We start from the raw sequence: 24,084 nt of genomic DNA, 5'->3' as shown, positions 1-24,084 counted from the left end.
GCTCCCCGCCATCAGACTCGCTGCGGGCGCCCCGACATGATAGCGGTGGACACAGCGGAGGCGCCGTCGCCAGTGCTAGCCGAAGGGGAGGCATCGCCGCCGCCTGCTCCTGTGCGCCGCAGACTCGACATGGACGCGGAGGACGCAGACGACGAGGAGGGCGAGCTGCCGACGGTGTACGACCTCATGCAGGAGGTGGCGCGGCTGCAGCAGGCAGTGCGCGACCTCGGCGACGATGACCCCAGCATCTTCGCGGACGACTATGCGGCGCGCGACTCATTTTCGACCGAGCGCACGCCGCCGCGCTACAGGCAGAAGATTCGCACAGCAAGCGGCGGCTCTGACACCCTGTCAAGATCCGGGATCTACTCAGGCAGGAAGATCACGACCAATGTGGGCAACATGTCGCCATACAAGAACGTCAACGCCATGGCGCGCGCCGAGTTTGAGAGCTTGGGCGGACTCAAGACGCCGCCGCCGAGACGCCGAGAGACGTTGACTCCTGCTTCCTCTCGCACGGTGCCGCGCCCCACGCGCGTAGCAGCTCTGACTCGAGAGAATATCTCGCTGCTGCCGACGCCGAGGCCTCAGAACTTCACGGGCTCCGTTTGCGGCTCCCAGAAGTCGCGCTCGAGCATCCGCACGGACGGCGGCGCCGTGTTCTCGAGGCTGTACCAGCCGGACTTCTACAAGAACCGGGAGGAGAAGTTGAAGAACATGCGCGACCGGAGCGAGAGACTGAATTGCTCGTTCACACCGCGCACAAACCGCCGCGACTCCATTTCGTCGCGAGACTCAATCGGCTCCGAAGCATCAATGCAGTCGGCCAAGACGGACGTCGTGAACGTTTCCAGCCGACTGTACGACCCAGACTACGTCCGCAAGCGCAACGTGCGGCTCCAGCGCATGCGACAGGAGCGCGAGATGCGCGAATGCACCTTCACGCCCACCATCAACGCCAACGCGACAGCTACGCCGCGCAAGAAGCTGTAGCCATTCATCACCTCTTTCAAATGTAGCCATCTCATAAAATTAAGTACCGTAACGAGTGCGCATTCCACTTCAGATACTGTAATAAGTGCACCTGCACCAACATGCCGCCGCGAAAGAAGCCGTTCAGCGGCAAGGCCAAGAAGCAGCAGGTCAGACGCGATCGCCATGAAAGAACCCGTTTATAGCGGCAAGGCGAAGAGGTACAAGTACATAACAGCTGTGTGTTGTTGCAATTGCCCACTCGTAGCTTCGGGACAAGCGTGCGAGGAACCGCGCGCGAGACGCTCTCGACGCTGATGAGGACGACGCCCAAGCATCGGGCGTGCCGGCGTCACCTGCCTTCCAACCGGTAGGTAGTGGATCTGCCGATCAGTACCTATGCTAGGCTTGTAACGTCACGTTGGCACAGGCATCTTCAGGGCGAGCTGATCTTCGCACGATCTTCCAGAAGGAGTCCAAGGCTGCCGTTGAGGCCAGGAAGAAGGACGCAACGCGCGAGCTTGTGTATGCGGCCGATCGAGGCAACTCGCAGTCAATTTACGCGTTCGGTATACAAGACCCTGCCAACCAGCCGCGCATCCTGACGAAACCAAAGTGGTCACGGGATATGACTCCAGACGAGCTGAACGAGGTGGACGACGAAGCCTTCAAAGAGTGGATCGAGTACCTCGAACTGGAGACAACGGGTCGTGAAGACGGCGCACAGCTCAATCTGTACGAAAGGAACCTGGAGGTGTGGCGCCAGTTGTGGCGAGTGATTGAGCGCTCCTCCGTACTCGTGCATCTCGCTGATGTCCGATGTCCGCTACTCCACATTAGCGACCAACTCATGACGCACACTCGAACCAAGTTCCCATGGAAGCGTATCGTTTTGGTGCTAACGAAGACTGATTTAGTGGCGGAGGAGCGTGCTCAGAGGTGGTCGGCGTATTTGCAAGCTCGGTACGGACAAGATATCCCCGTGTTGGCGTACAGTCGCGACCGCGTCGGCGAGAGCAATGCCACCTTGATGAGAACTATCGGGCAGGTGAGCGCTGGTATCGACCACCGCAGTTTGAATGACGATTCTACTACCGAAGAACGACAGACAGACACACTCACAATCGGGTTCGTGGGGGAGCCCAACGTCGGCAAAAGCTCGCTGCTCAACAGCCTCTTCGACCGCAAACTGGTGAGTGTGTCCGCCACTCCCGGCCACACAAAGCATCTTCAGACGCACTACTTCGAGCAGGTAGACATGCTGGAGCGTGACGACGGGGTCTTCTCGCGCGTCCTCGTGTGCGACTGCCCTGGTGTGGTGTTTCCTCGCTTCAACGTGCCGGTGCTGCTGCAGATCCTTTTCGGCAGCTTCCCCATTGCCCAGACGCGTGAGCCTTTCAGCGCTGTTCGGTTCATTGCCGAGAACTGCGTGCCGCACCTGCACGAGGTGTACAAGCTCAAGCCCGTGGACGAAGATGACGACGACTGGTGTCCCTACACGCTGTGCGAGTCCTTCGCCCAGCTACGCGGCTTCCGCATGAAGGGCGGCAAGCTTGACGTGAACCGCGCCGCCAACATGCTCCTCCGCGATACGCTCAACGGCAAGAAGGTGGTGCTATCCTTCCCTCCGCCGGCAGCCACGTGCAGCGGTGGCGCTGGGTCGTAACATTGGCTCGGGCTGGCAGGACCACTTCAACCTCAATGCTAATCTTTGCTAAACATCAGGAATGAATGTTTTGGCCTCGCTTTTGTATGCGCCTCCTTTTCATGGTGTGGTGCACACAGGTCCGCCTCCAACCTGCAGCGTCGTCACTTCCAATTCGGAGAGGTCTCGCTTACCCATCATTTCGGCCATTTCAGCCATGCTCTCGGGAAAGTTGCTGCGCCGAGGCCTCCAGCGCGCGGTGTGGCGGGCGCCGCAGCCCGCACGCAGCTTCGCTGCTGCTGCAGCGGAGAAGGTGGAGGACGACGCGCCGTGCGGACACGAGGCAAAAGGACGTACGTTCTACGGCGTTCGTTAAACGGAGCCCTTGCTGTTCATCATGCTGAGCTGAGAGACTTGTTGTGCCCCGCAGCCGACTGCTGGAAGTGCCACCACGCGACGGACTGCTGTTCCTTCTTCTGCGGCTCGTGCAACGCCATCCAGCCTATTAACAAGAGCTGCCACTGCGACTACTTCGAGATGTTCAAAATGTACGCTTCCTGGAGCCAAAGACAAGAGGATCTGTATGTAATACTGCGTGGCTGACGACGCGTTTTGGTTGGTGGCGAGGCAGCCCCAAGCACTTTAACCTGGAGCAGCGCAGCATCGAGAAGACGTACTGGAACCTGCAGAAGCGCCTGCACCCGGATCTGTATGGATCCAAGTCGGAGGTGCGGTGGCTACAGCTGCTGGCGCGGTAGATGCGTGAGACTCACCTCGAAACGTGATTTGTGTGTATGCAGTTCGAGAAGGAACTTTCTGCTGTGAACGCTGCAGTCATCAACGATGCCTACAAGATGCTCAAGAAGCCCAACACGCGCGTCAAGTATCTGGTTCGTGAAACCTCGCTGCCTCAGTATCGTGTAGGAATGCTTTTGACATCGACTTTTTGTGCGTTTATAGCTGGCGCTGCACGGAATTGATGCGCTCGGAGAGACCGCAAGCACTGCTGTAGACCCTGAGCTGCTGATGCAGACCATGGAGATCAGGTACAGCAAGTTGGCTTTCGTCTGGTTTTTTAGGCTATTGTTTTGACGGTTGTACACGACGTGCAGAGAACGCATCGCAGAAGCACAGGATGTGGACGCGCTGCATGAGATTCGCAAAGAAATCTCGGACCATATTGACGCCGTGATTAATAAGCTCGGCGAAGTGTACGACAAGGACAAGGATCTCGAAGCCACAAAGCAATTCGCCGTTGAGCTGCAGTACATGGTCAAGTGTGCAGAAGAAATTGACCTGAGGGAAGAGAAGCTGGACGGGTACTAGAAATTGCTAGATCGGCCCAGCGCAGTAAGACCGTTTTATCGTTTCGAATTCAATATCAACGCACCAGTTTTGCTGCTTCCGATGCAGCTACACGAACCATGCCGTATCTGGAGCAGTTTGCTAACTGTTGTCTACGCCGTTGACAATTTGGTGGCGTTGAATGGCCTCTACCGCCTGCCACCACGTTGGCGAACGCTCAACTCCAACACTGTGCCGTTCACAAAGTTGTAGTGAGCGCACGTAAGCGTGTCCTTGACGAAACCCATCGAGAACTTGAGCTGCTGCTTGTTTACCGGCATGTTCTGCAGATCAGCCTGTAAAATAGAGAGCATCGTTAGTGGAGGTGAACATTGCAGCACAGCCAAAAAGCTTACCATGAGTTTCTGTTTGAGTGTCCGCATGTTGTCCTTTACATCCACCTCCACATTCAATGTCTGCCCCTCCAGCTTCCACTGGGCATTGTCAGGATCGTTCGGAACCTTCACAACCAACCGCACAGCTCCCTGCGTTACAACAAATACATTAATCACACAAATACATTCATCATCCAGCGCTCTCACCTGCAACAATCGAAAGGCCACTACGCACGTACCGGATGCCGGATGGCAAACTCATTCTCTGGAAGCAAAGACGAACCGCCTGTACGTTGTCGCTTTGCTGCTGGCTCAAGGTCTTCGCCCGGAGGTCCTGAAACACCCGGAGGACCAGCACCGATACCGGGAGGACCACTGCTCATTCCTGGTGCCACCTGCATGTGCGGGGGCATCATGCTTGGTGGCCCAGAACCTGGAGCCATCATTGCAGGTGGACCCATTCCAGCAGCCATAACGCCGGGGGGAGCCATGCCTACCATCCCCGGCGGCGGCGGAACCAGCGCAGAGGGCACCATTCCGGGAGGTGCCAACCCACCGCCAACGGCCGGAGCGCTAATGCCCGGAGCACCTGCGCCCATTCCAGGAGCCCCCATCATAGGAACGGAGACCATGGGGGCGGACATTCCTGGTGGAGGTTGGGCCATCGGAGCTCCTGGTGGTAGTTGTCCAGCTTCAGAAAACCCAGGCTGACTTGGAGCTTCCTCCGCAGGAGCGGATTTTTTCTCTTCCTCATCTGAATCCTCCTCCATATCGTCCTCGCGAGGCTCTTGATGCTGTTGTTGTTGCTGTCGTTGCTGCTGCTCTGCAGCCGTCGGCGCTGTCGTCGCTTGCAGCAGCCGCGCTTCTTCCTCAGCGGATGATGCGAAGATATCCGCACGCTTCGTAGCAAATCTCCTCAACGAGTCTGCGATGGCCGATCCTGCAGCGTATGAGCTCTCTTTCTGCTTCTCCAAGTGCCGCTGAGTTTCCTCGCGCCACTTCGGGTTCATCAACAAGATGCGCATGTGTTCGTTGGCCTCGGCGGACGAAAGCGTCTTACCATCCACACTCAGCAGTGGCTGCTGCGCCGTCATTGCTGTGGCCTGCGGTACATAATTTTCCACCACTTTGATACCTGGCTTGGGCTCATCATCATCGTCCTCCTCCATATCCATATCCTCGTCATCCGATCCCTTTGCTTCTCCGTCACCTGCGGCAGCAGCGGCTCCCAAATCGTCATCGCCGTCGAAAGTAATAGTCTCTACTACAACGAAGTCATGCCAATCGATCTGTGCAAGCGCACGCCGCTCGGCATCGCTTTCCGCTGCCTCCTTGTCCTTGCGTTCCTGCTCGGTACGCTGCCACTCCATCCGATGGACACATCGGTCCAACACCTTCATGCGCTCCATCCCTTCCTCTATCCTGCAACGCACCACCCCAAAATCAATCACAAAATGAGTCCCAACTCAGTACCACCCAGAAATACGTTCACAAAACCACTCACCGCTTCATCTGCGCGTCCTGCTTGGCCAGCACCAGCGTGTAGCTCTCCACTAGCGCCGTGAAGTAGGCGAACAGCGGGTGCGTAGGCTTCAAGAAGTCGAACTGCGGGTTTCGCTGCTCGCGGGTGGCAAGTCCCGACAGGAAGGAGCTGCCGCTCAGCGCCGTGTACTGCGCCGTGAGGTACATGATCTCCTGGTCCAGCGCGCTGAGCGACGGGTGCTTGATAATGAACTTCTCCTCGGGCGGCGGCTCCAGCTCCTTCTCCTTGATCTTTTTGGCCACTTGGGCCGTAACATCTTGTACCGCCTTCTTCTCCACGACCACGTCGCCCGAGGACTCCGCCGCCTTGACGACCTCCTGCGTCTTGTCCTGTTCCGGCTGCTGCTGTGTCTGCTGCTCTGCCGCATGTTCCTGTTGCTGCTGCTGCGGCTCCTCCGGGGCCGGCGGCGGCTCGTTCTTCTTGGCGATGAACTCGCTCACCTTGTGCTCGTAGTAGGCGTGGTACGGGTCCGACTCGCGCAGGAACGAGAACTTGGCCGACATGCGCTCGCCCACGATGCGGCTCTCGAACGCGCGCCCATTGTTGGCCACGAACTGCGCCGTCTTGTCCACCACCGCGCGGATGTCCGGCGGCGGGTAGATGATGCCCGTCACGCGGCCCTGCACGGTCGCGTCATGCTGCTCCTCGGACTCCGCCGCCATGGTCGTGCTGCGCTGGTGTCGATGCTGCCGCCCAACGATCAAAGGCTATATGTGACAGATGGGAGGCCTCGGTATGCCGGAGGATAGGATGGTGCGATCATTTCCATACGGTTCAACTTCAACGACTGCAACTTTGGCTCCCTGCTAGGAGCGAGGCAGTATAGCGCTTCTTATGTGGAGACGACGGCGATGATTCATGCGGAGGTTAACATTCTACCTGGAAGCACGAGCGGTTCAGCGTCTACGAGCCGATGTGGATAATTTCACTTGACTCGAGGTCGCAAGAGTGAAGAACAGCGTTGTGCATTAGCCTACGTTGGTAGGAGGGATCAGGGCCCTTTAGATGGCCTCGTAGCAACTACATGTAGCGGATGTCTGCACCACTCCCTGTTGATGTAGGCGCTGAGCCTGCGAACAGCCCCGCGCAGTCATTTTGCCGACACAACCCACTAACTACTTGGAGTAGTATCCTACTTTGGATATCTCAGGCTGATACATCACCGGAATGAAAAATGCATTGAGGGTTACGGATATGCGGACAAGAAGCTCGTAGCTGGAAGATTCTCAACATCCGAGACTTTCGAGGCATCGGCGCCGAGCACCGCTCAGACGCGATCCATGGTCTCGTCCGGCACCTCGAAGCCCTTCTCGCGCTCGCGCAGCTCCACGTTCACCTGGGCCGTCATGCAGCCCTGTGTAGTGGCGTACGTGCACTGCGCGATGCAGTTCATGATGTCCGCGAGGTCGCCCAGCTCCGAGATGCAGATCGACAGCAGGCTGCAGATGCAGCTCGCCAGTTGAATGCAGTTGTTGCATCGCTACAGCGACGACACACGACAAGGGCAGCACAACGAGACGGCATTAGCTAAACGCAGCTCTTCGTACACATGCTACGCCGCCGACAGCACGTACGATAATGCGGTTGTCCCACTTGTCCGGCTGCAGACGGTAGCGGTCCATGACCATCATGCGCGTGGCCGACACGGCGCAGCCGTTGCAGAAGAAGGCCTGTAGCAAGATCACACCAGCGACCACAGAGTCAATACACAGCCCGTCCAAGCGATGCACTGCTGCAGTCGCCGACCTCAAGACACAGGCAGCAGTTGGGGCAGCTGGACTCGCCGCAGCGGCCCGAGCGCGCGCAGGGCACGATGCCGTCCATGTAGCCCTGGCAGCACGTGTAGTTGCTCATGTCGTAGTTGAGCGCCTTGCGGCGGATAACGATCTGCGCGCAGCACGGACAGAGGCACGAGCCCAGGCAGCCTGCGCACACAGGAACAGAGAGGTCTCGTCAGTCGGCACCATTCAAGAAGGAAGTGGCGTCGTGCGGACGGCAACTCACACAAGGGGTCGGCGGACGGCGCCTGCATCATGCCCACGTGGAAGGCGCCCGGGTTGCCCTTGCGCACATCGTCCTCCACGGGCTCGCCGGAGCAAAGGATGCACATGTTGCTGCTGGGGAAGAGAGAAGGAGGTCTTGGCTGAAGCTGGTTCGCCTGCGATTCGGGACTGAGCGATTACAACCCAGGTGCAAACGGCGGTTGGAAGTCGTCAACAGCTGCTGTGGGTACAGCGCGCGTCGCATCGAGGTGATTTGGTGTGTTGTACATCGATGAGGTACATTGTACCACCGAACGTCGGAAGGCACTTCTGTCCCCTTGCAACCTCAAGGAGCCATCTCTCGAGTCCAGGAGCGCCGACGGACACGACTCGACCCGAGCCCAGATAGATAGATTGCCTGGCTCGCGAGGCTATCGCAGGTGACCGACAGTTCTCCCTCTCCGCTCGTCGCCGCGCGCGCACACACACGCACACGCGCTCGGGGCTTCCCGCCGGCCGGCCGGTTCTCACTGACTCCCTCTGCCAACAAGCAGGGAAAACTTTGGCGACAGCCGCCGCGCGCCGCCGGCTGACAGCGCTGCAGGCAGCAGCTCCAGATCCGCAGCTAACAGCGAGCAGACAGCGAGGCGCAGGATGTGGCGCAAGCGCCGCGGCTCGCTGACCGGCGCCAACGCGCGCGAGTCGCCCAGCGTGGCGTACTCGCACTCGATCACGGGCACGCCGTCGTCCATGTCCATCACCAGCAGCAGCCCGTTCTTCGGCAGCGACCCCAGCGCCAGCGACCGCGCGATCGTCTTCCGGGTCGAAGTCCCGACGCCCGGGCCGCTGGGGCTCGACCTGCGAGCGCGACACATCGAGCGGGATAAACCCCAGCGCGGCGCAGTGGTGAAGGGCTTCCGCCCGCTGCAGGGCGGCAAGGCTGGATACGTTGAATCCACGGGCCGCGTCAAGATCGGGGACATCCTGCAGATCATCCACAAGACGCCGATCGATGACATGCCCTTCGAGCAGATCGTCAAGCACGCGATGCAGTTGCAGAAGGATCCGACTGCGTGGCCGCTGCTGATGGAGTTCCGCCGCGAGCCGGAGAGGCAAGAGAGCAGCCACTCGACGCAGTCGAAGCCGAGACGCAACAGCTTCTTCCGGTCGTCGATCTCCATGTCGAACCCCGTCCAAGACGGGAACTTCAACGAGAAGTTGCAGTACTTCCGGGACTTCTTCGCTACGAGGATACCGACAGGCGGTGCCGCGCCGAAGGAGAAGGAGAAACCGCCCAGGCCACCCAAGTGGGAGACTGTGGATGAGATGTATCGAGAGCTCATGTTGAAGCGCGGGGTACCGGAGGACGTTATGGACGAGTTGATTCGTATCGAGTCACTGGAAACGAAGTGGCACGTCGTATGGTATGCGCAGCAGAATGAGAATGAAGACAACACGAAATCCAACGCCACGGAGGCCGAAAAGTTTGCGGAAAATCTGGTCGAGCTGAAATGGGACAACAAAGGTCTGAAGGATCTCGAGGCACTTCGTGGCAAGATTTCTGCCGCGTCGACGGACTGGCTCGAGTCCTTCTTGGGTCACTTTGGTTTGGATTACCTCACGATGAAACTTCCCGATCCGTCGCCATTCCCCATTGAGCATTCCAAGTACGAAAAGGCCACGCGCATATGCGAGGTAATCCTGCGAATCTTGCGATCGCTGACCCATTTTACGGCGGGTGTGGAAGCCATCACCAACACGCCAGGACTCGTGAAAAGGGTGGCATTATGTTTCCACACAGAAAATGGCGACGTCAAGAAGTACACTCTGCAGCTGCTTGGGATTGTGTGCTACAACAGCGCGGCGGGACACACCGCAGTTATCGAAGCGTTTGACCACTACAAGGAGACTAAGGGCGAAAATATCCGCTTCAGCTGTCTGCGAGATGCGCTGAAGTCGACGAGATACTCGCTTGTGTTCAAGGAAGACGTGCTCAGCTTTGTGAATATCATTGTGAACAAGGCCATCCGGCTGGAAGACCGACTAGCTATCCGGTCTGACTTCATGGCACTCAAAATGGCTGGCTACTTTGAAGAGATTCGTGCCAAGTCTCTCGCTGTGCAGCGGACGAAGTACCCGCTTGCTACCTCCGCGTCTGGTTCTACGATCGAAGAAGGCTCCAATGGAGCTCCATCTCCGGTTCCAAACGCTCCAGCGACTCCTTCACCTTTGCCGGCCAAGCATATTGCGAGAAATACTCCCTCGCCAGTTTTGAGCAGTCGGTCCACGGATTCCCCCGTCACGGGGCGGGGGATGCCTGGAACTCCTATCACTAGATTAGACTCTTTGAAGGCGCTTGGCGGCAGGCGATCCTCAATCAGTAGGAGCACGGAAGACCAAAGTGGGGGTCGTCTTTCAGCAAGCAAAAGTGCTCCGCCATCGCCCATAGATCGGGAACCGGCAACACTCTCGCCTGATGGAAGTATAGCCCGCTCGTCGCTTCCGCTTGAAAGCAAGGGCGCAGGTGCAAACAAGGGTGCGAGTGCACAGCGATTTGGAAATGGTGGCAACAGCATTATCAGCAGCTCGGTTACGCAGCTACGAAATCAATTGGACAACATGGAAAAGCAGATCGACGTGTTCGAGCAGTTCATGGAGGACGACCGGAAAGACACGATTTACGAGAACACAGATCTGGCTTCCGTGGACAGTGTGTACCGCTCCCTATTTGATAGCGTGACAAACGATTCCGAGCTTCAAACGTGCTTCCTGTCGATCCTGCAACAATTGCTGTTTATTCCGGGTGATCGCGTTATTGGAAAGGAGATGTGGGCGCTGTCTGAAAAGGTTATGAAACAGATTACTTTGCTCGCTCCAGTGGAAGAAGTGCGGAACTTCGAACTTGGATATGATGATCGCAAGACGCTGCTGAAAATGCGCGACCGCTACGCGCAGTTCCTCCAAAAGTGCGCGGATGAAGACCCCACGTTCCAATTCCGCATGGGTCCGATTATCCTGATTGAGAATAAGGATCGGGACCATGACGATCTCGCGCTATCGGATGTGACTGCCGATGAGACCGACGAAGAGGATGCACCTTCGACTATTGCTGCGAACGAGCACCCAGAGCTGATGAAGTATTTCAAACTTCTTAAGATGGGGATGCCAATGCCACACGTGCAGCTCAAAATGAGCAGCGAACTTCAAACGTTTGATCCGTCGATTTTAGAGACCCCCGACAAGCTGATCCAACTGTCAAAGCCTGAAGAAGAGCAGAAGAAGGGTACGCGAGCTGAGGAGCACGAAAAATACGCCAAGTTTTTCAAGCTGAACAAAATGGGTATGCCGCTGCCCCATATTCAGTTGAAGATGTCGGCAGAGGGGCTCGACGGATCAATTTTGGAAACCCCTGACTTGCTTCTTGACGAAGACGGCAATGAATTGAAAGATGGTGATGCTGGCCCTGAGTTTACTGGAATTCCAGTTAAGGAGCACGAAAAGTTCGTCAAGTTTTTCAAGCTGTTGAAAATGGGGATGCCGCTCGAACATGTTCAGTTGAAGGCATCATCGGAGGGGTTGGATGGGTCTCTGTTGAGCACGCCTGACCAGCTCCTTGATGATGAAGGGAAACTTTTTGTGGCTGGACAATCAGGTCAAGCCCCGCAGGGTATTCCTGTAAAGGACCACGAGAAGTTCGCGAAGTTCTTCAAATTGATGAAGATGGGAATGCCGCTCGAACACATTAAGCTTAAGGCGTCTGCGGAGGGACTAGATGGCGAATTGTTGTCAACTCCAGATGTTCTTCTTAATGAAGATGGTAGCAAATTTGTTGCGGGAACAGGGGCGGCCGCTGTGAAGGGAGTCCCCGTGAAAGAACACGAGAAATTTGCGAAGTTCTTCAAGCTGATGAAGATGGGAATGCCGCTTGAACATATTAAACTGAAGGTATCTGCTGAAGGGTTAGACGGGGAGTTGCTGTCCACTCCGGATGTGCTAGTGGATGAGGACGGAAAGAAGGTGGAGGCGGCCCCAGCTGAGAAACCTAAGGGCACACCAGTGAAGGACCACGAGAAGTTCGCCAAATTCTTCAAGCTCTTGAAGATGGGGATGCCTATGGAGCATGTAAAACTGAAAGCTTCGGCGGAAGGCCTTGACGCTGGTCTGTTGGAGACGCCGGACAAGCTGATCGACGAGGAGGGGAAGGAAGTGGTGGATGGGGCACCCGCTCCGAAGGGCGTCCCTGTAAAAGAGCACGAGAAGTTTGCGAAGTTTTTCAAGCTGATGAAAATGGGAATGCCGCTTCCCCACATCAAGCTGAAAGCAGCATCGGAGGGGCTAGATGGGGACCTTCTCGATACCCCTGACAAATTGGTAGACGAGGACGGAAAAGAAATTAAGGCGGACGTTGGGAAGACGGTGAAGGCATCGGAACATCCAAGCTACGCCAAGTATTTTAAGTTATTGAAGATGGGAATGCCGCGGCCGCAGTTGGAGCTGAAGATGAGCGCGGAGTCTTTGGAGCCGAAAGTACTAGACACACCCGATGAGATGATCCCTGAGAACTTGTCCGCTGCGGCACCGAAGGCGACAGCAAAACCTGTTGTAACTGGACCCCCGAAGCCTAAACTTCGAAATCTTTACTGGGAGGCAGTAAAAAGCGAGGAGACTAGTGGCACAATCTGGGAAAGCTTTGCAAAGGAAGAGGAGGAACGGAAAGCAAAGCAGTCTGCAGCGCCTGCAGGTCCTCCGAGTGTCGCGGATTTGTTCGCTGCTAGATCGAAGGCACAAAATCCGAAGCCCGAGGCACCGAAGAAGGACGTGGTGCTGGACAAGTTCGTCGACCAGCTATCGGATATCTTTGTGAACAAGCCTGCTAAAGCGAAGGAGTCTGAGACAAAGAAGCCAACCAAGCGACGAGCTCCGACACGAGTTGCGTTGATTGACGCGAAACGTGCGAACAACATCGGTATCATGTTGGCGCGTTTTCGGTTGCCGTACTATAAGCTTCGCAACGCTGTGCTGCTAGTCGACAAGGAACTGCTCTCTGTGGAACGGGTGTCAGCTCTTCTTCAGTTCGCTCCAGAGGATGAAGAGTTGGATGCTGTACGAGGCTACACTGGCGATCCAAAGCTCCTGGGGGATGCTGAACAGTACTTCCGTGAGATGCTTTGCGTACCGCGGTTAACCACACGGTTGCAAGCCATCCATGCAACATGGCAGTTTGATGCGTACGTTGAGGAGCAGCGGAAGCTGATGGAGTCTGTGTCAAATGCTTGCCGAGAACTGCAAGCGTGTGAACCTCTAAAGGATATCTTCCGCGTCGTGCTTTCACTCGGAAACGCTTTAAATGATGGCACGTCGCGCGGAGGAGCGAAGGGCTTCCGGTTAAACATCTTGCTCAAGTTGAACCAAGTGAAGGCAGCCGACAACTCCATCAACCTGCTGAACTATGTTGCCAAGGTGCTACGCGCGAAGGACCCAGCCATCCTTGAGTTTGACAAGAGCCTGCCTTCCATCGAGAGTGCAAGCCGTGTCACCACGCAAGTGCTTAAGGCTGGTGAAAGTGCCGTGCGCAAAGCTGCGAATCTGATCTGCAATGAGCTGGAGACCCACGCGAAGTTGCCAGAGAAGGAATACCCGCAGCCTGACCCAGTGCCTGGCTCCGAGGAGGAACCCGAGAAGATCTCGGACCGCTTCCAGGAGGTCGTGAAGCCTTTCGCTGACCGCGCCAAGAAGACTTCCGAGCAGATCGCGGAGGACCTCGAGAAGATGACCAAGTGCTTTGAGGAGACGGCGTCGTTCTACGGCGAGGACCCCTCGAGCCCGGACTGCGGTCCGGACGCGTTCTTCTCGATCTTCTACTCGTTCGCCAAGGTTCTTCAGTCGGCCGACCGCGACAATGAGCGCAAGCGCATCGCCGAGGAGCGGAGGATTCGTCGCGAGGAGGAGACCAAGAAGCGTCTGGAGCAGCTGAAGCTCAAGAAGAAGAAGAGCGGCTTCGCAGCGCTCAAGACCGGCGACGTGGACGACATCGTTTCCAAGATCCGCGCCAAGCGTGTCGAGGAGAAGCGCCGGGAGATGCTGGCGAATGGCTCGGCGCCTCCGTCGTCCACAGGGTCGAACCGGGGATCTAGCAGCCAGCCGCGAAGTAGTGCCAGCAACAGCTCTATCGCCGCTGCTGCAGCGGCCGCCGCCACCGAAGTGCCCACCCCAGCCATGGAGGCTGTATAAAACCTGGCGTGCGCGCCATATTCGTTCGTATTACTGACCTCAAGATGATATAGTGGGGAGTGTCAAACCTTGTGCAAATGCACCATCATATCAACAACAAAGCGTTCGTGTGGAGAACCTCATTTTCGTGCACCAAATTGTTGGTCCAAATCACATAATTTGAGTCGGATCAAAAGCACCGATGTTCTATTCCCAAATCACATAATTTGCATCGGATTAAAAATACAGGGGACCATTTTTTGGCGGGAATTGGCTCGCTTTCAACAGTCAACGGATCGTCGCAGCCATGGACAACGGGAACGGCACGCCGCCCGCGACTCCGCCGTCGCCTACGAGCCCCGCGCGGCCGGCGCCCCGCTATCTGACACGCGAGGCGCCCTCCTCTCCGCCTTCTGAGCCCGTCGGCCTCTCCATCACAGCCCCCACCGCCTCCGCGCAGCCTGGACACGATGACGGGCAGCCGATGTCCCCCTTGTCGCCTATGTCGGCGTCCGTGTCGGCTTCGGCCATGTCTGCGTCCGCCGTGTCGGCCACAGACATGCCAGGCCGCTACGGCTTCGCGGAGATGAGCGCGTCGGTGGAGGCGACGCCCGCGCCGCGGTATTTGGGTCGCTACGGAGCCGCAGGGGGCGAAGCGGCCGCCGGAGAGGCCGGCGACGACGTGGAGGCGGAACTGCGACGCATGGCCCAGCGTCAACTGCCCCGAGGAGACTTGGGCCGACGTGAGTGGAGACTCGACAGCTTCCAGCCGCAGCAGGGGCCGCACGCCATGGGCCCCGACGGCATGAGCTCCGGAGCCCCGTCATCGCCCAGCAGCAGCTCCGTCGCCAGCATCCGCAGCAATAGGTCGGGCATGCCGGCGCCTACTCAAGCAGCACTGCCGCAGCCGCCAGCGTCCCCGCCAAGCTCCCCCCGCTCCAGTGCGTCGGCCTCCGTGTCGGCCTCGACCTCAGCGTCGGCGTACTCGCAGTTCCAGAGGCAGCAGGAGGAAGAGCAGCAGGCGTTCTCAGGCGCGGTCGTCTGGGGCACCAACATCAGCGTGTCCGAGAGCATGGAGCTGTTCAGAGGCTTCCTGCACCAGTTTAGGACGGAGGGCAACGACGCTCAGGACGAGCCGTACTACGTCAAGGCTCTACGCAGACTGGCGCTGACGCAGTCGCTGGTGCTGGATTTGGACACGCAGCACTTGCGCCAATTCCGCGGCGCGAGGAAACTGTACAACCAGTTGATTCTGTTCCCGCAGGTGCTGATCCGTATCCTGGATATGGTCGTGACGGAGGAGTACCAGGCCTTGCTGGCTGGCCCTGGGGCTGGTGCCGGTGCCATCGACAACCTGGCCAATGTAGCGTTGCAAGTGCGTCCGTTCAACTTGCGCGAGCTGTCACCCATGCGTCACTTGAACCCGTCGGACATCGATCAGCTGGTGTGCCTGAAGGGCATGGTCACTCGCTGCAGTGGCGTGCTGCCGGATCTGAAGGAGGCGTTCTTCCGTTGCGCAATGTGCCACGCCACAACCCAGGTCGCCCTGGACCGCGGCAGGATTGAGGAGCCTACCAGTTGCGCTCGCTGTTCTTCTCGCATGAGCATGGAGATGATTCACAACCGCTGCGCTTTCACGGACAAGCAGATGATCAAGATGCAGGAGACACCCGACGCCATCCCCGAGGGCGAGACGCCGTACACGGTTCTCCTTTTTGCGTTCGACGACCTCGTTGATGGTGTGCGGCCAGGTGACAAGGTGGAGGTGACGGGCATTTACCGCGCGGTGCCGATGCGCTCGAACACGCGCCAGCGCGTGGTCAAGTCTGTCTTCAAAACTTACGTGGACGTGGTGCACTTCCGCCGTGTGGATGAACTCACCCGGCGCGAAGAGGGTGAAAATGGCGAGAATCTCAGTTCCACCGCCCGGGAACAGGACGAGGTTGAGGCCAGCGTGATTGGACCAGCGGACATCGACGTTGAAATGCCTGATCCGTCAGAAGAGCACGAAGACGCTGCTGCCGCAGCAGACGCCCAACAAGCACGAAAACTGGCAGCTTTTCGCCGTATCGCGGCTCATCCTCGGGTTTATGAGAATCTGGCCCACTCCTTAGCGCCATCTATCTGGGAGCTGGATGATGTCAAGAAGGGTATCCTGTGTATGCTTTTTGGCGGTACCCGCAAGGATGGAAGCAGCGGTAGCGTGAATGAGGACGAGGACGAGCTCGAGCACGGTGGTGTGGCGCCCAAGCGCAAAACGATGCGCTCTGATATGAACGTGCTGCTGTGTGGAGACCCCGGTACCTCGAAGTCTCAATTGCTATCGTATGTACACAAACTGTCACCAAGAAGTATCTACACGTCAGGCAAAGGCAGTTCAGCTGTCGGTCTTACGGCTTCGCTGATCCGAGATATGGAGACCAACGACCTGGTGCTCGAGTCGGGTGCTTTGGTTCTGTCCGATGAGGGTATCTGTTGCATCGATGAGTTTGACAAAATGAGTGATTCGGCTCGCTCTGTTCTGCACGAAGTGATGGAGCAGCAGACTGTCAGTATCGCCAAGGCAGGTATTATCTGTTCTCTGAACGCGCGGGCGTCTATTTTGGCGTCCGCCAACCCCATTGAATCACGCTACAACCCCAACAAGTCCGTGGTGGAAAACGTGAACATTCTGCCTACGCTTCTTTCGCGTTTCGACCTGATCTACCTCATCCTGGACAAGCCCCAGCCCGAATCAGATCGCAAATTGGCGAAGCATATCGTGGCTCTGTACTATGACGAAGAGACTCGTGCGCGCGTGCGTGCCCAAACTCGTGGTGGTGACGGTGCCCCTCAACTTATCAGTATGAAGCTTCTGACCGAGTATATCTCGTACGCCAAACGCAATGTCCACCCTCGGCTATCCGCTGAAGCACGGGACGGACTCATCCGCGCGTACTTGGATCTTCGACGGATGGGCGGGGCCAGCGCGGCATCTGCCAAGAAGAACATTACGGCGACACCGCGGCAGCTCGAGTCACTGATCCGTATTTCTGAAGCGCTGGCAAGGCTGAAGCTGTGCGAGACCGTGACGCGAAGTGACGTGGATGAAGCGCTACGCCTTATGAACGTGGCGACACAGCGTGCAGCCATGGACCCGCGGACGGGTACGATCGATATGGATATGATCAACACAGGTCACAGTGTGCTGGAACGTGAGTCGTTGGCCGACCTCATCGCCGGACTGAAGGAGATCCTGGGTGGGGCGCAGAACCAGTCGATGACCGTTGGCGAAACGCGCCGGCACCTGGAAGAGAAGCGCCAAAGCGAAGTCAAGGGCGCCGAGTTTCAGATGGCGCTGCGCTCGCTCGAGGACGACAGCCTCATTCAAGTCTCACACGGCATGATCCGCTACTTCGGTGACCCGACCGACTAGATTCAACAGCGTATTTTCCGGTGATCGAGGTATCGTCAATCAACAAGATCGAACGGTGTTCTAACTTCTTTCAGATTCAGATCATCTTCTGTCACTTCAGTACATTCACGTCTGGAGCTCGATAACGTCGCTGCGGTTCTCCAACTCGACGTTGCGTAGGTACAGGTGCTTGGAGAAAAAGCGCATCACGTGCTGCATGTCCTCGCGCGAGTCAATCATAGCGTGCCCTTTGTGAGGCCGCATGACGCTCGTGAATAGCTCCGCCGCTGCTTTCTGCGGGTGCCGCCTTTTGAATTCCCTACGCGAACGCTCAGCGAGTGCAACGGGGTAGACCGCATCTGCTGCTCCAGTGACTTGAAGCATCGGCGTAGCGGCGCCACCTCCGTTCTCAGCAGCTAAGTAATCTTCATGTGGTCCGACAGTGGCGCCGCCGGACACTACCACGACGCCTCCCAACCGCACGTCGCGCGGCAAACTCATCGCCACGTGGAAGGCGACACACGCTCCTTGTGAGAAGGCGAACACGAACAGTCGAGAGTAGCTCCAGCCGTACTTGTCGTGCAGCACACTCAGGAAGCTCCACACGTAGTCCCGAGCCGCCTGAAGGCTGCGAGTGCACACACAAGCAGGTCATCTATCAGCCCCCAGTCTACCGGACAGAAGCGGTATTGGAGCCTGCGTACCTTTCGCTGCGCTGCTTGTGCGGAATGTCAGGTGGGATCACGTCGCCGTCAGCGTTCAGGTCGTCCATCCACGTGAATCCCAGACCAAAGGGCAGCTCTCGAGGGGCTCGAAGCGAGAGGACCGCTGACATAGCACACTCAGCGTTGATAACGACTATCAAAAGCTGACAAGTCTGGGATTCGGCCACGGACCTGTTTGGGGCAGCGCCATTTGCTCTCCGAGCCGAGCGAACGGCTCGTGGGAGTCGCCGCGGCCGTGCAGAAACAGCAGCAAGTTTTGCGCTGGCGGGGCCCTTTTGTCGGCCGGCACGAGGCGGAAGTGCGGTCTGCCTGGGAAGCAGGACGCGTCCAAGTCCAGGCGCCCGCCGCCACTCACAGGAGCCGCCTTGGGCTGCAGCGTTATCGGCGACGACCGCGAGCTGGACGGAGCTGCTTCACCATCGTCAGGCGACGAGTACGGAACCCAGCGCGTTCTGCCATTCGAGCCGCGCACCAGAGCAAGCCGCGCCGCCTCATGCACTCGCACCACCAGCTCCTCCATGCGACTGGTACTATAGACCGTTTCTGCGATGGACCAATCAATGATTGAGCGCTGCGCCAAGCTGCGACTTGTGCACACGATTGTGTCACTGCTGTAGCGCTGCATTCTCGTCGAGCAGCGGTCGAGCCCTTGGCGTGCTTGCCGCAATCGGATCGAGCTGACCGCTAGACGAACGCAACAAGAGCTCGGTTCAACGTGGAAGTCGCTGCGATATGCCGTCTCCACCCTGACGTCGCCCCAGCCGCACGTTAAACAGCGTGCCTGTCTTGGCCGTAGGTAATTCGGAGACAATAAAGATGTTCATTATTACCTCCAGGAACTCCTGGATTTTGGGGCTCATTCGTCAGCGAAGACAGCCGTTCGGCTCCATGGCGGATGTCCCCGCCGCGTATGGCATCTCGGATCGATTGAGATCCGCCGTAAACCCCAACTGGCCAAATAGCAGAGACCTAGAGGCCTGGCGGCGCCGGCCCTAGGAAATCCTGCGCTGCAGCGCTGGCGTCACCATTGCGGTTGATTCCAGTCGCGACGGACCATCTCGAGGCGAGCGTAAACGATCTGGTCTCGAACCGGTTCAACAGAAGCAACGTTGTTCGGTTGAAGCGCTCGCCGAATCCAGCGGTGGGGCCGTACTGTAACAACGTTAGTATCGTGATCTGACTCTTTGCCCCTTCGGCACCCTCACCGAGCCAATCAGCGCGTGACTTGAAGCTGCTTGGTGTTCTGTATACGGACCGCAACACTTTCGGTCTCCGTTACCATTGCGACGCCTCTCTTGCGATATCCTTCTCCGCCGCTGCCTCTGCCAAGGAAGAGCGCGCCCCTCGCTTCCTCGCTGCTCGCTCGCAGCCCGACCGGTCCGCCCTCGTTGCTTGTTGCCGTTTCTAAAAAAGCAGCAGAAAGGCTGTTACGTCGACCCCCAGTTCGGATCCCGCGAACAATTGATATAGTACTTTTTAGCAGACTAAGAATTACAACTTCTTCCAACATATTTGCTGCTCCAAGCTAATATTTAGTCCCCGAAATAATGCTAAAAGATCCTGTAAAACCACATAGTTGGAGAGATGGGCGCGTCGATCGGGCAAAGAAACGGCGCACCATCACAATCGAGCGATAGGGCAATTCGCTCGGTCGTCAGTGGGGGAATCGCTCGGCAGCAAGCACTCGGGAAGCGTCGACTACTGCAGCGGCGGCCTCCTCACTAGACAGCGGCGTCCAACAAGCCTCTCCTTGGGGTCTCGTGGGCTGCTCGCTGCTAGTATCAACTACAACAACTTACAAGCTCAACCTCCGCTGACAGACAGTGAGAGACTCGACGGCCAACGAGACATTTCTGCTTTTGCACCCTCGGCGACATTGAGCATGCGGCAGCGCGCGAGCACCAAGACGCAGCGCCGCCTGAAGCAGCAGCAGCTGATGCGCGACCCGTACGCGCTCACGGACGACGTGTACTGCGAGCCGCCGACCTTCCGCGTGGGCGGCCTCGTCACGGCGTTTGGCCTGCTGCAGCTCGTGGCGGCCATGGCGCTGGGCGGCTTCGTGTTCGGTGGCGCGCTGCTCTTCTGCGCCGTGCTGCTGGCGGCGCTGGGGCTCGCGCTGCTGCACCACAGCGACCCCAAGGCCGGCAGCGCGCAGGGGCTGGGGATGAAGCAGGCGATCGCGCGCTTGCTGGCGCTCCGCCGCAGCGCGCTGGACTACTCGCTGACGCTGTCCATCGCGCAGAGCCAAGAGTACGCGCAGAAGAAGGAGCTGCAGATCGCCGTGGTGCCGGCCAGCCCCACGCCGCAGAAGGTGGTAGCGACCATGGCGCTGAAGCAGGAGACCGCCAAACTGAACCGACTCGCGGACAGCTCCCCGCTGGCGACGCTCCACCGCGTGGACATGAAGGCTCTGCAGACAGACAAGTCGTTCTCCGTGGAGGAGGAGGAGACGGGTGACCTGTTCATGGAGAAGCCGCGCGCCAACTCGGAGCCCAAGCAGGTGCTGCGGACTCGGCCGCTCTTGCCACTGAGGCCGAAGGTGCAGCAACCGGTGCCGGCGAACTCGACGCAGGATAAGAAGAAAAAGAAGACCCAGTCGACGCAGCAGACAAAGGCGACGCCGGTTGTGCCCAAGCTGTTGGGGAAGGAGGAAACGAAGACGCCGCAAGTGCAGTTGAAAGCGCAGCCCAAGACGAAGAAGCAACGCAAAGCCTCCGACGCGAAGCCGCAGCAGGTTGCAGGCAAGAAGCAAGTGTCGTCGTCAGCGGTGCTGCCTAAGGCAGAGCCGAAGGCTGTTCTCCCGGCGGTGCTACCGAAGAAGGCCAAGTCGTCTCGACCGCTGTCAGTTGAACCGAAGCCCAAGCCGCTGGAAGTCACTTCCCCCGCTACTATCGTCGTGGAGCCCTTCGTACCGGAAGCTGCTGTGCCTTCTGTGACGCCGATGCCTGCTTTCCCCGAGCGAAAGTCTCTGGTGGAACTGGCCCGTGGTGAGCCGGCAGAGGAACGGGACCTGGTTGCCACCCGCAAGGTGCTGCTTTACCTGAGCCCGGAAGGCGAATCGACGATGGACTTGGAGGACGAGGAGATGGAGCACGAAGTTGAAATCGAACATGACCTGGAGCTCGACCACGAGCTGGAAGACTGCCCTCTCTCGCTGGAAGCGTTCCCACCGCTGTCACCGCCAATGGAACCCCAGGCACCGGCACCGCTGCTTGCAGATGAAGCGGAGCCAAACTTCCTCATGGACATCGCGCTGGAGCCAATCTCCAGGCCGGAAAAGAAGCTCATCTCGTTGAGCTCCCTGCGTCTCAAGCCTGTTGGCAACGCTGACCTGCGCACGATGCTGGACGAGCTGGACGCGATGCGTCTGGAGCTTGATGCCGCTATGGCTCGCTGCACCTCGCTACTGGATGGAGAGGATGAGAGGGCTTCGGCCCCCAGCTCTCCAGAGCTGGAACCTGAAGAGGAACCTATCTTTTGCTGCTAATATTTGATTGCTGGATCGATGTGATGACGCACGCACCACGCTGCTGAGCAGCGCCGGGTGCGAGCATCATATTTTTTTGTTTTTTTTATCGGAGAAAACACGAAAACAAAAGAAAAATGGAGAAGCAACTAAACGCCACAATAAAAATTCCAAGGTCTCCGGGCCATTCCACCCTCTGCTGCTGTCTATGGTATCGATATGCCGGCTACTTGTTGAGGAACGCCATGAAGGACGAGTAAGCCCGCTCGAGGTCAAAGCTCAGCTGGCGCGCCTGCTCTTCGTCAAGCTCTTCAGACGCGCGCATGGCGTTCATAGTACGCAGCCAGCCCTCGATCTTGTCGCGATCAGCGAAGTCTGGCGGGAGGCCACTAACCATAGTCAGCGAGCTCATCATCTCGCTCAGCAGCGGCTGGATCTCGTCCACGGCGCGAATGTTGAGCTTGAGCACGTCCATGAGGGTGATGAAGTTCTGCACGGTCTGGGCCACATTGACCGAGTCCGTCTTGCGGTTTGTCGTGTTGTGCACCACCGTGGCGGGCACGCCGATGCGCACGAGCCGCTCCAGCGCTCGGGGGCAGTCCAGTCTGTACTCGGTGATGAAGTTCTCGACGCTGTCGATGAATCCGCCGAGTCGCAGCGCCGTCTCCGCCGTCTTGTACTGCGAAATGAGCTTGGTGCACGCCTCCGTGTACTGCGCATTGAATACACACTCCGTCATTAGTGCTGCAGCCCCCTGCTCTATAGCTACTGCTCAACTTGCAACGCGTCACCAACCTCCTCCGGTGTGATGGCGTCGCGGACGTAGGCGGCTTCCAGGTGTTCCGTGGTCTTGAAGATGGCGAAGAGGTCAGCCAGGTCCTCGTACTTGCGGCGGTCTTTGGTGTCGGCCCAGAGCTTGATCTCCTGTCATTGCAGAACGGTAGTGAAAGAGGGAGGGTGAGCGTCTACGAGATGTAGGGTAGATACAGTACAGGCTATTGCCACGAGGAAGAGGAGGAGGGGTCCTACTCGGTTGAGCTGCTGCGGCGGGGGAGCTAGGTACGAATTCTGAACAACCAACAGAGCGGGGGTCAGACTAGCGCAGCACTCAGCTCAAGGAGACGCATGGGGAGACGCACTGCCGACGAGGACGGAGGCTGCGCCAGGTCGCCAAAGTTGTAGGAAGACGCCATAGATGAGAAGTGTGAAGTGCGCTGCAAGTTGTATCGGTGACCAATCAGAACGCGTGTCCTACGGTATTTGGACCAGTCGTGTTGCAGGGCATGAAGCGATTGAAGTGAACGTTGTTTGCTTTTGTTTTGCCTTACCACGCCACCTAGCCATAGGTGGCAAGCACTATTGTAGAGGGTCATCAGATGATCTCGTCGGGCGTGGCGTCGATCAGCTTCTGGATCTGGAACTGCTTCTCCACGATGGGCCGCACATCGTCGACGTCTACGAGGCTCTCTAGGAATGGCAGCAGGTTCAGCAGCTCGGCGTCCGCTTCGTCGTCGTACCACGTCTCGATGGGGATGCCGTTGTTCACCTGGTAGCCAAAGGCGTGCGGGGAGTTGTCCACCAGCACCACCTTCGACAGATCGCGTCCGAGCACATTCAGGTCCTTCAGGTAGTTGCCGAAGACATCCAAGCAGTCTTCTCGATACAGTCGGTACCTGCGGCAATGGAGGGCATGTGAGTCGAACGTACGTAACCAACGATACGTCGCACACGAATAAAGGAAGCACGTACTTGATGAAGTTGCGGTTGGGGTCCAGCATGTTCATGAGCTTCTCCGCGTACACCTTGTGGGAGGCTGTAAAGACCACGATCTCGAAGAGCTTAGACACCCGCTTGAGGAAGTACTCCAAGTGCGGGCGCTTCTTCACATTGACTGTGTACTCAACGCCGTTAAATGTGACCTAAAAACAGCAAAGCGAGTCAGCAATGAGGTGGCAACCAGTACACAACACCAGGCCAGAGCATACCGGGAACTGCATGTGCGGGTTCTTCACTTCGTCCACGCTGCAGTGCACGAGGGTCTCGTCCAAGTCCAGCACCAAGCAGATCTTGGGCGCGTTGCGTGACTTCTCTGGCAGTGAAATGGGCCGCTTGCCCTCGACAATGTCCTCGTACTTTGGCAGAGTCTTCATGAAGTAGAATCTGTCGTCAACGTCCAACCCGTTAGCGGTCAGTTCAAGCACAACAAATCCAATCCAATCGCACTTACGGGTTGAACTCTTGCTCAAGGGGAGTGGCGTCCTCCTCCTCCTGCTCATCTGCATCAGGCGAGTCAGCGACATGCATGTCGTCATCCGCCGTGGCGACTTCCTCCGTGCTATCCTCGGCCTGCGCACTCATGTTGGCATACTTCGACTCGAGATGCACCCGAGGATTCGGAGGGGAGACACTAGTGGACCTGGACGCCTTGGGCGGCTTCAGCGCGGGCGAGAACAACTCGTCGTTCGCGT

General features: G+C 57.9%; 10 protein-coding genes across 10 annotated transcripts; 6 read left to right on the top strand and 4 right to left on the bottom strand.

Moving 5' to 3' along the window:
• Positions 1-129: 129 nt before the first annotated feature.
• Positions 130-993, top strand: PHYSODRAFT_486860 (hypothetical protein; the record flags this gene model as incomplete). The annotated part of the gene is made up of 1 exon (XM_009522144.1): positions 130-993. One exon carries the CDS (start codon positions 130-132, stop codon positions 991-993), a length of 864 nt encoding a protein of 287 aa, XP_009520439.1.
• A 101-nt stretch (positions 994-1,094) lies between these two features.
• PHYSODRAFT_483697 (hypothetical protein) lies at positions 1,095-2,638 on the top strand (the record flags this gene model as incomplete). Its single annotated transcript, XM_009522143.1, has 2 exons — positions 1,095-1,142; positions 1,379-2,638. 2 exons carry the CDS (start codon positions 1,095-1,097, stop codon positions 2,636-2,638), a joined length of 1,308 nt encoding a protein of 435 aa, XP_009520438.1.
• Positions 2,639-2,797: 159 nt separating this feature from the next.
• On the top strand, positions 2,798-3,943 carry PHYSODRAFT_359419 (hypothetical protein; the record flags this gene model as incomplete). The annotated part of the gene is made up of 6 exons (XM_009522142.1): positions 2,798-2,970; positions 3,048-3,165; positions 3,249-3,345; positions 3,418-3,507; positions 3,578-3,663; positions 3,730-3,943. The coding sequence occupies exons 1-6, from the start codon at positions 2,835-2,837 to the stop codon at positions 3,941-3,943; spliced, it is 741 nt and encodes a 246-aa protein (XP_009520437.1). The 5' UTR covers positions 2,798-2,834.
• Positions 3,944-4,110: 167 nt separating this feature from the next.
• Positions 4,111-6,501, bottom strand: PHYSODRAFT_481939 (hypothetical protein; the record flags this gene model as incomplete). The annotated part of the gene is made up of 4 exons (XM_009522141.1): positions 4,111-4,446; positions 4,536-4,729; positions 4,886-5,718; positions 5,801-6,501. The coding sequence occupies 4 exons, from the start codon at positions 6,499-6,501 to the stop codon at positions 4,111-4,113; spliced, it is 2,064 nt and encodes a 687-aa protein (XP_009520436.1).
• Positions 6,502-7,106: 605 nt separating this feature from the next.
• Positions 7,107-8,343, bottom strand: PHYSODRAFT_350080 (hypothetical protein; the record flags this gene model as incomplete). Its single annotated transcript, XM_009522140.1, has 4 exons — positions 7,844-8,343; positions 7,586-7,764; positions 7,414-7,509; positions 7,107-7,319 (listed from the first exon to the last, which is right to left on the bottom strand). The coding sequence occupies exons 1-4, from the start codon at positions 7,947-7,949 to the stop codon at positions 7,107-7,109; spliced, it is 594 nt and encodes a 197-aa protein (XP_009520435.1). The 5' UTR covers positions 7,950-8,343.
• Positions 8,344-8,475: 132 nt separating this feature from the next.
• PHYSODRAFT_251712 (hypothetical protein) lies at positions 8,476-14,052 on the top strand (the record flags this gene model as incomplete). The annotated part of the gene is made up of 1 exon (XM_009522139.1): positions 8,476-14,052. One exon carries the CDS (start codon positions 8,476-8,478, stop codon positions 14,050-14,052), a length of 5,577 nt encoding a protein of 1,858 aa, XP_009520434.1.
• Positions 14,053-14,338: 286 nt separating this feature from the next.
• On the top strand, positions 14,339-17,446 carry PHYSODRAFT_344892 (hypothetical protein; the record flags this gene model as incomplete). Its single annotated transcript, XM_009522138.1, has 1 exon — positions 14,339-17,446. The coding sequence occupies one exon, from the start codon at positions 14,339-14,341 to the stop codon at positions 17,444-17,446; it is 3,108 nt and encodes a 1,035-aa protein (XP_009520433.1).
• Positions 17,447-17,551: 105 nt separating this feature from the next.
• PHYSODRAFT_326207 (hypothetical protein) lies at positions 17,552-18,670 on the bottom strand (the record flags this gene model as incomplete). The annotated part of the gene is made up of 3 exons (XM_009522137.1): positions 17,552-18,053; positions 18,130-18,253; positions 18,322-18,670. 3 exons carry the CDS (start codon positions 18,668-18,670, stop codon positions 17,552-17,554), a joined length of 975 nt encoding a protein of 324 aa, XP_009520432.1.
• Positions 18,671-20,032: 1,362 nt separating this feature from the next.
• Positions 20,033-21,637, top strand: PHYSODRAFT_478731 (hypothetical protein; the record flags this gene model as incomplete). The annotated part of the gene is made up of 1 exon (XM_009522136.1): positions 20,033-21,637. One exon carries the CDS (start codon positions 20,033-20,035, stop codon positions 21,635-21,637), a length of 1,605 nt encoding a protein of 534 aa, XP_009520431.1.
• Positions 21,638-22,641: 1,004 nt separating this feature from the next.
• On the bottom strand, positions 22,642-23,974 carry PHYSODRAFT_311755 (hypothetical protein; the record flags this gene model as incomplete). Its single annotated transcript, XM_009522135.1, has 5 exons — positions 22,642-22,657; positions 23,008-23,289; positions 23,366-23,535; positions 23,602-23,776; positions 23,844-23,974. 5 exons carry the CDS (start codon positions 23,972-23,974, stop codon positions 22,642-22,644), a joined length of 774 nt encoding a protein of 257 aa, XP_009520430.1.
• Between the last annotated feature and the right edge of the window lie 110 nt (positions 23,975-24,084).

Source organism: Phytophthora sojae (assembly GCF_000149755.1).
Source record: "Phytophthora sojae unplaced genomic scaffold PHYSOscaffold_2, whole genome shotgun sequence".
In the NCBI taxonomy this organism is placed as follows: Eukaryota; Oomycota; class Peronosporomycetes; order Peronosporales; family Peronosporaceae; genus Phytophthora; species Phytophthora sojae.
Note: the sequence above shows the minus strand (reverse complement) of the source record. Positions and strands in the feature narration are given on the sequence as shown.